The sequence below is a fragment of the Triticum dicoccoides genome, chromosome 3A, assembly GCF_002162155.2.
Source record: "Triticum dicoccoides isolate Atlit2015 ecotype Zavitan chromosome 3A, WEW_v2.0, whole genome shotgun sequence".
Taxonomy (NCBI): Eukaryota; Viridiplantae; Streptophyta; class Magnoliopsida; order Poales; family Poaceae; genus Triticum; species Triticum dicoccoides.
In genome coordinates this window covers 179,701,885-179,711,460 of record NC_041384.1, presented here as the reverse complement: position 1 = coordinate 179,711,460, position 9,576 = coordinate 179,701,885, and the positions used below count along the sequence as shown (strand labels likewise).

At 46.3% G+C, this 9,576-nt stretch overlaps 1 protein-coding gene across 1 annotated transcript; it reads right to left on the bottom strand.

Annotated features, from left to right (window-relative positions):
- Positions 1 to 7,929: 7,929 nt before the first annotated feature.
- Positions 7,930 to 8,735, bottom strand: LOC119271454 (protein STIG1-like). The gene has a single exon (XM_037553286.1). The coding sequence runs from the start codon at positions 8,656 to 8,658 to the stop codon at positions 8,272 to 8,274; it is 387 nt and encodes a 128-aa protein (XP_037409183.1). The 5' UTR covers positions 8,659 to 8,735; the 3' UTR covers positions 7,930 to 8,271.
- Between the last annotated feature and the right edge of the window lie 841 nt (positions 8,736 to 9,576).

Here is a 9,576-nt window from a genome sequence, read left to right as displayed (position 1 = left end):
CGGAGCCAATCATCTGCTACTATGGGCTCGGTGCTACTGGAAAACACCGACGGTTGCAACCTCAGAAAACGGGCTAAGTTATCAACTGGTGGTGGTGGTGGTGGTGGGTTGTTGTTGTTGCCTTGGTTCTGAACTAACAACTGCATCAGGGTATTCTGCTGCTGGATCAACTGAGTGAGCTCCGGTGGGAAGGTAAATTCGGGGTCACGTCTCGGAGGCATCTGATGGGTTTTAGAGGGAAGAAGTTAGAATAGAATGAGGTATAATGAGAGAAACACTACCCATATGCACATGAGACAAACACAATCATTTCACTCAATCAATCAAGCAAGGGCATACAATCATTCTAACTATCGTTACAAAAGTGCTCGGACTATACTATATATATGGTGGAATACTACTACTGATGTGGTGGTCTACTAAAAATATTGATCACTTGAAGACTCCATGATGTCTGCTCCAGCTTCGTCTTCATAGTCATCATCGCTATCGTCGGGGTCCGAGTCGGTGTCATCGATGATGTTGTAGTCCTCCGGATGAATCTCCTTGGGTTCTTCATCTTCTCCTCCTGGTGCGGGGTCTCCCATGAATATTCCTAGCTTCCTTTCCAGATCATCATCCTTCTCCACTAGTACGACGATTTCTTCCTCATAATCTTTGCGTGTAGCCTTGAGTTCTTCCTCTAGTTCTGTGATCCTTGTCATCGCCTTCTTCAGATCTATTATGCCTGCGCACATCTGGTTCTCCTAGCGACGAATCTGCTGGTTTAACTCCTGGATAAAAACTGCAATTGATCTATCTTTCCTGGTGCTGGTCATCTCTCATTACTCATCTCGGCGCCCACAAATCTAGTAGATAGTATCCTTAAGCTCCTTTATGTAAACTTCTCCAATGCGTCCCATGGTGATGTGAGCTGCCATACTCTTTCCTAGACTCCTGGTTGGTGCATCAAAGGAAAACTCTATGGGCTTAGTGACTGGCGTGAATGTCCTTCCTGGAATTTGAACTTGAATCATCCATCGCTCCGCTTCTGGTAAAGTGGCGTTGTAAGTCCCGGTGAAGCTTGGTATTCCTATGTTCAGGTACCTAGTGACTTCCTTCAAGTGTCGTCCAAAAGGTGCGACTTCATCCGGTTGTGCAAACTTGTTCCTTGCGTCTGCCATCCTAAAGAGTGGAAAATGGAGAGGAGTCAGAAATGAGAAGAGAATAGTGATCTAGGGCTTTTAGCTTAGTGGTCATGTCCTACACTCAGCGTGTGCTCTGATACCATCTTGTAGTGACCCGACCTCAAACGGTCAAGTCTCTGTGCTTCAGTGTCATCTCTGGATCGATAATGCTGACACACACAATACTCGAAGGATTTATAACAGAGTAGCAATCACACACTTATTACATCAAATGTCTCAAAAGAGAACTTATTACAATAAATATGGCTTACGGCCATCTAATACGATAACAACGAAAGGCTTGGAAGATAAAGTGAGTCCATCAACTCCAACGGCATAGCGGAGCTGCACGGCAACGACCTAACGAACCTTACTCCTCGTCTGAAAAGTCTGCAACATAATATGTTGCCGCCCGAAAACGGGTCAGCACATGGAATATGTTGGCAATATAACATAGTAGAGCAAGAACAGAATAATGCTATCACTACATGCATATTTGGCTGGTGGAAAGCTCTATGGTTATAGTTTTTGCGAAAAGCCAATTTTTCCCTACAACAAAGGAATAGATTTTATTTAACTATCATGGTAGTTGAAACATCATTGAGAAGGTTCCTCCAACTCAATCCCAATTAAAAGTAATTATCAACCCAACAATATTAATTTAGAGTGATGAGATACATATGATAATCCAAGTACTAGATACTCAAGAATTGTCCATAACCGGGGACACGGCTAACCATGATTAGATTGTACACTCTGCAGAGGTTTGTGCACTTTTCCCCGCAAGACCCGATCTCCTCCGTTGGATTTCTCGCACTACAGGGTGTTTGAGAAACGGGTGACCGAGACACAGTCTTTCAGAAACATTTACTCTTTACTCCGGGCAGACCATACCAACCTACATCCCTCTACCTGCTGATCCACCTCTTCGAGAGATCATGTAACTTACTCAGCTATGCTAGAGCCCATAATAGCATGTGGCTGCACACGGAAGTTTCTAACATGAAATATCTCAGTTCCATTTGAGCCTGGGTGGCGGACCTTAGGATTATCACACGGGTACTCCGGGATATCCTAGGACAACACTGGATTCTCCAGGTGCCCGACAAACAATCCACCCAGATATGTATTCAAGTTGCCACCTTAAGTTGAACCATTAATTAACAATCTCACATCTGTCATGGATTTCACTCACCCAAACCACGTCTACGAGCGTAGCATTGCATAGCAATATAAGCAATACATAGAAGTAACTCCCAAGGGTTTGATAATAACAGGGCAATAGGTTCTACCTCATTAACAACTTCCCAACCCACATGTTAATCACATCCTAATCATGCAATGTTTGAGGATTGGAGCTAATGCAATAAAAACTGGGTGATAAACGGGTATGATCAAAGTGTTACTTGCCTTGCTGATGATCCACAAAACCTAAAGATTCGAAGTAGCACGCTTCGCACTCCGGGTGTTCTATCGCAAACAAGCAATAGCATACATAAGCAATCAAGCAAAGAAGTATGGATAAAACTCAAATAAGAAGATCTAACCAGAAAGCTCAACTTAAGAACTCCGGTTTGCAAAAAGAATCAAATCAAACAGGGCAACGAAACTCAAACCGCGAAAGAAACAAGGTCCATTTACTATTATGGACTAAAGTCAAATTTTACAGTATCAAAACCTTGTTCAAATTGATTAAACAGAAAGAGGGTTTCGAAGATCTAGGCCCTTGAATCGCCTGATTCTGATAAACAAGCGAAAAGATAAACTAAAACTAAATTGGATCAGAAATCGCGATCGAAAATAATCACAGAAAATCCGAGAAAAAGAAAAACTGACGAACAGGCTAATGAACGAACATTCGCTGTCTGCGGCTAATGAGTGAACACCGTTCGTTAAAACGAACCTACGGACAAACGTCCGCTAAATAACTAAACCGAGAAAAAATGGCGAACCGTTCTATTAAAAAAAACTTAGGGTTTCCTAAAAAACAGACCGATTCTTTAAAAAAACGAACGGCGGCTTTACCTCCTACGAGGTCCGGCGAGGCGGGGCGGCGACTCCGGTGAGGCGGGACTGCGGCATTGGGCGGCGCGGGTGGCAGCGACGCTCGATGGCGGCGACGCGGCAACAGGCGGCGGCGGCGCGGCAAAGGCGGGGCGGCGCGGGGCGACTCTGGTTGCGGCGGGGTGCGGCGATGGTGGCGGAAATCGGGGGTGGGGCGGGGTACTTATAGGAGGGGGTGCTTGCTTGGGCGAGGGGGCAAGCGGCGCGCCGAGGGAGAGTCCCGGCCGGACTCGGCCTCGCGGGCGGCGGCGCGCTTCGGTTTTCCTGGAAGGAGACGGCGCGGGGAGGTGGGCCGGCTGACTTGGGCTTCGGCCCAGTCGGCGTAGGGAAACTTTTTTTAAAATAATTTCGCCGAAACTAAAAAATCCTATAAAATAAAATTAAAAACTAAAAAATGCCAAAACAAATATTCACCGTTTAAAATATTTAGAACGAGATGAACATTTTCTTTGCCCTAAAATGCAACTTTGAAAAACGTGCAATTTTTTAATTCAAATAAAATAGCAATAAACTCTGAATAAAATCAAATATTTGATTTTAATATTTTTTCTCCAATATTTCATTTATTTTGGAGAAGTCATATTATCTCCTCTCATATATTTTAATATGAAATATTTTCGGTGAGAAAAATAATTAAAACCAAAGATCCTCGTTTTAATATTTGATAAAACCCAAATATGAAAACAGGAAAATCCCCAACTCTCTCCGAGGATCCTTGAGTTGCTTAGAATTTCGAGGATCGTGAAATGAAATGCAATAAAATATGATATGCATGAATGATTTATGTATAACATTCCAAATTGAAAATTTGGGATGTTACAAATCAAGTGTGAGAGTCCGCGGCACATCTCCTGTTCAAGTGCCGCTTCTCCATTCGGGTCTGGAAGGAGGTCCTTGCATGTCTGCACCTTGAAGTAGATACCGCCCATTGGTTGAACTTTGGCACGGTAAGGTTTTGGTGGGATGGAGTTCTCGCCAACACTGCGCACCTGAGGAGAGCCTTGGCCTCCGTACTCCACCTTGTAAGATGGGAGCTTTGGAAAGAGTGAAATGCATGTGTGTTCAGAGCCAAGGCGGCGCCTGTGGCGGTGATAGTGCGAACTATTAAGGAGGAACCGCCTATCTAGGCTATGGCGGGCGCTAAACATTTGTGTAATTTAATGCCGCGGAAGTAGGCATTTGCCCTTCTTCCGCTTTGGCGGGGATATGATGTACTAAACCATACTCTTCTTCTTATTCAATGAAAATGGCAAATCGTTTGCCTCATTTCAAAAAAAAAGAGCCAGGCCTGCGGTGGCTTTTTTTAGAAAAGGAGGTTAAACCTCCGACCTTTGCATCAAACAATGCATGTAGCCATCTTTATTAATTATTTCACAAAGGTCTGACAAGAATATACATCAATCCATCTGAAGCCACCACTCACACTTACAAACTCGATAATGTGGAGTGCTCTCACTTCCCATATCTAAAACCGGTGTTGTCGCTGATTCATCCATATAACGTATCGGGACCAACAGCCGGTGCAGCCTACCTAAAGCGTACATCACACACACACACGTTTTAGAAGCCGTCATCATCATCGGACCACTGACCCATCTTCAGGAGAGATATCCGCATCGTCCTTGCTAGTCCGGACATCCGTCGACGCCACCACGGCGCCCAACGGCGCCACTGCCCTGCGCTCATCCGCCCAGACACGAAGACTCTGGAAGATCTGTCGTGCGTAACACCTGCCAACCAGGCATGACTCAGCGTAGCACCTGTCGGACAAGTATGACTTGACAGCTCCATCGAAGCTCCGTGCAAGGCGAAGCCGCTCCACCTCTCGCCTCTGTCTTCCAGTGCTGCTCCACAAACGATGCTCCCAAGAGAGAGGCGACACCGTAGTACCGCCATCGTCCGATTTGGAAGACCAGATCCTAGGGTTTCCCCCGAAACAGCACGAGTGGGTCGACAACAGTCACACGACGATGCCTTCATCAAGGTAACAACGCAAAACGCCGCCATCGCCCGCCAACGGCTCGGTTTTCACCGGCAACTATGTCTCCCCTACTCGTAGCCGGGACTAGATGACGAATCTCGAGATCCGGCCACCCAGCCGCAGGCCGATCACCTCTGACGGAAGAGATGATCACCACCACTGACTGCCTCGGCCAGAACAGATCTGACAAGAGGTGCCGATGACGCTACCGTCACCGATCCAAAGGTAGATGGCGCGCTGCCGACCGCGGCGCCGCCGCTGCCCGAACAGGGCTAGCCGCCAGGCCCGCAGCCCGCGCCGCCTCCGACGCCGCCGTGTCACAGCCATCGCCGTTGCCAATCGGATCTGACGCGACTCCACATGATTCGGGGCTCCGCACAACCCCAGATCCACAGGAGAGAGGTGATGTCCTCCGCCACCGCCGTCGGCCCCTGGGCTTAGACCGGCGGCGTCCTTCGGTGGCGACGGAGGGTGGAAAGGAAGGAGTATGCGCCCCCGGCGGCTGGGTAAGGAGCCGCCGGAGTCGCCCTAGCGGGGACGATTCGGGGGCTGCGGCGAGGAGTTCTTATCCCTTCATATGCGCCCCCGGCAGCTCTCAGGCCTGCGGTGGCTTGATGACATAATTATAACTAAACACCAAGGACAGAGGAGCTAGGGAATCATTTGACTTTGAAGTACACCGAGGCATGCTTTCAGCTGTTACAGTGAAAATGGCCTAAACCAGCTTTAGATTGTGATTTTACAGCTGCTCTAAAATAGCTGTTTGTTTCAGCTTCAGTTTTTCCCGGTCCACAGCTGCCTTCCAAAGCTGAAACAAAGGGGGCCGATATATGCTAGCTGGAGTAGCTGCCCGTCACATGCATGGGTCGTGTAGCTAGCCCGTTCCTTTGTACGTACATTCCACAAGCCAGATCCGCCTAATCAACAATCACGAGGTTTGATTAATAGCCGGTCGTTCGTTACACGCTACGCTCGAGAAGCAGCATGCGCCCTGGTCGATGTGCCTATTGCTTGTGCATGCGCCAATGCATGCATGGTAAAGCGTGTCACACAGGTCAATTCGGGGACCCATCTAGGCCATCGCACGTAAACATTTCTCTCAATGCTGTCCCAACACTAATTTTTTTTTATCAAATCAGGGTACAGAAGTTAGGAGTACTGCGCACGCGTACATTACACCGACTTGCATTATTGCAGAAAATCCCAAACTCGTGTCCATGCAGCTAATATAACATTTTGTTGTTGTTGCATTTTCATTTATTCGCCTTGAGTAGCAAAATAGACAAGAAATTAAAAAATAAATAGCGTCTTCCTACTATTTTCCCCCTTCTTTCACTAAAATAAAGTTACCCACAAAACGAACAGTTGTGAGGAATTATATAAGCACAAAGTAGCAAAACGTAACGTATAGTGGAGAAGGAAAGATGGAAGTGTCAGGTCAACGATTACAATCACGTACTTGAAAGTACATTTGCATAACTTGGCTGCAAAAAAGCGTTTTGCATGACTTTCTTCCTACAACGGCAAAATTCGGCCATTTGTTTTTGTTTTGCATTGCTGATGTATGTGGTGTGTTTAGGCCACTCAAGTGTGCGATGATCCACTAGGTTGATAGTGGTCTCCTTTCTGGTTTTTAATGCTCATGTGTATATCTAGAACGATAATTATTCAACCAATATAATACAAGTTGGAATTATATCATTGAAAAATATAGTATTTGAAGTTTCTAATGGTTTTTTTTTGTGTGATATATAACTCGTGTTACGTTGGTAAAATTGTCGATGTAGAGATAACCATGGGCCTTTTAAACTTGAAAAGAAGACAATATGGACAAGCTGAAATTAGATTGGATGGATTATTGAAACATCTTTATAACAAACCAATGCATGTAAGTATTCAGTAATCACTAGCCCAAATTTGCATGGATAATGATAGCGGAAGTGATCTTTCATGTGCTAAGTCTACCGACTTTTCAGTGTAGCAGCAAAAGTGAGATAAGGTTGTACTGTCCATTTTGTAAATTTCTGTCCACAATATTGAAAAATAGAAGGTTTCGAGCGGGAGACAAAGATTGGAGGCAAATAAGGACCTCAAAATGAACAAACAAACAAAACCATTCGGTAAATCTAATAAATAGAAGAAGTGTATATTTGTTGTTGTTAAATGCTAGTCAAAATATTGCGGGTGCATGTTTCTTAAATTAAAATTCGGGATACACCTATGCTAAAGCCCTGATATTTTGCTCTGGCCAAGATGATAAACCCTACAGTTTCTTAAAAAAAATCCTCAAAAAAAATTGGAAATCATGTGATGATAGTATATACTGTACTTAGGAAATTACTAGTATCAGATTTGGCTGTTGTGGACACTGGACAGACACGTCACGTACTAATGCAAATGCCACATGCAAATGAGTTGATTAAGTTGACCATGGGAGGCATCTACGTTAAGTACTTTCCCGTTTGTACGCGTCCTAGGTCCTAACTAAGACCAGTTCTATGAATTGGCAGTTTGTAAGCAGTCGTACAAATAATGCGAATGGCATGTACATGCCTACTAGTCTATACAGAAAAAAAAGAATATTCAAGCTAGGTAAAATACACAGAATCGATTGTTAAATCAAATAAACATTCATTGGAAATGTTTCCACTATTCGGTATACATAAAAAGAATCCATATATACATATGTATTGATCGAGCTACGGGTACCCAAAAAATCATATATGTATAACACATTACAACATTATTCACTTTATTAATACCACGTGACCACTTTGTATTTATAGTATGTAGTCCAACAAATAAAACACGTAAATCATGAGACGAACAGAGGGACGTATAAATCATCTGTACCCTTTTTTTTGTATACATATGATCGAGGAGATCAACAATCGAAATACCTTAAACAATTTGGACTTCTTAAGATGCACTCACGTAGTATATACGCACTGCCGAATTTATTTCTTGGTCATGCATGATGGGTGCAGAACTGTATATGCGTGGCCGCCGATCACACCGCACGCACGCATGGCGGGCATGGCCGGCGTCGCCGGATCGGCATCACCCCGCGTAGTCGCACATGCCGAACTCGCACTTGACGGAGTTGGCGCACTGGTTGGAGCACTCGCCGCAGTTCTTCTGGTCCTTGAGGAGGTCGACGCACTTGCCGCCGCAGCAGGTGTCCCCGTACTTGCACTTCCTGTTGCAGTTGCCGCAGTGCTCAGCGCTGGACTCCGTGTCGGTGCAGGTGCCCTTGCAGCACGTCTTCCCGGGGCTCAAGGGCTCCAGGCACACCGACGGGGGCTTCCTGACGCAGTCGAAGTAGGACAGCGGCGGCGGGAGCTTGTCCGCAAGGAAGCGGCTCCGCCGGAGCGCGGGAGGCGCGGCGTGGGCGACGGTGATCGTGGCGAGGGCCAGCGCCATGAGAAGCATGGTGGCTCTCCCCATGGTGGTGGGGTGGCGGTGGAGGGGGAAAGCTTAGGGTCGTGGCAGTGCGCTGCTGATGGCTTGTGGCTCGGCAGGTGGCTCTATGAGGAAGGAAATGGGGGTTGTAGGGAGGGAGGGGCAGTGCTTATAGTATGGGCTAGACGGCAATGGCGAAAGTCAAAGGCGTCTCGGCGCATGCATATGCCTGCCCATGGTTGATTTGCACGGCAAAAGCCTGGAGTGCAGGGAGGGAGTGTGCGCAGCAAGGCTGTGGGCTGCAAGCTAGCTCGCTAGCCGGCTCCTGGTTGATTTCTTCTCTGCCTCTCGTCCAACTTTAGCATGATCCATGCTTGCGATGGCGATCTTGTGCGTGCGTACGTACGTACGCGTTGCCGCCTTTGCAGGCAGAGGCGGAATATTCTTGGCAATTGGCTGCCTGGTCATTCACACTCCTGAAGATTTGACACGTCTGCCAGATTTGCGCAGGGGTTGACTATCTGCAGTAATAAAATCGTGGCGCCTGCCTAGCATGCAGCTCCCTCCAGGGGCACTTTGTCGGCGTTGCGAGCACAAGGAAACTCTTTCTAATGTCTGCAGGCATGTTACTTCGGTATGCAGTGCACGGCAAATGGGTCCAGAAGCACGAAATTTGTTTTGAAGCATTGTTGATCCGGTTAGAAAGATACGGTAAGTAATTGTTAGTTTTCCATCTCATCTATGGTTCAGCATGACATTTGTACTGATTGATCATGTAGTCCACATTCGACAGGTTTAGAACTCCCCTGGCTTCGGATTCCCTTCAGGTTTGATCTAAGAAACCCAACTTGACATGTTATTAATTAGAGAAAGGAATTAGCTGAAGCCTTAAACGGCTTGTACTGCAGGTTGACTCACTTTGTCAGCAGGAGAAGTTGATGCTACTGTCCGTGTGATGATTGC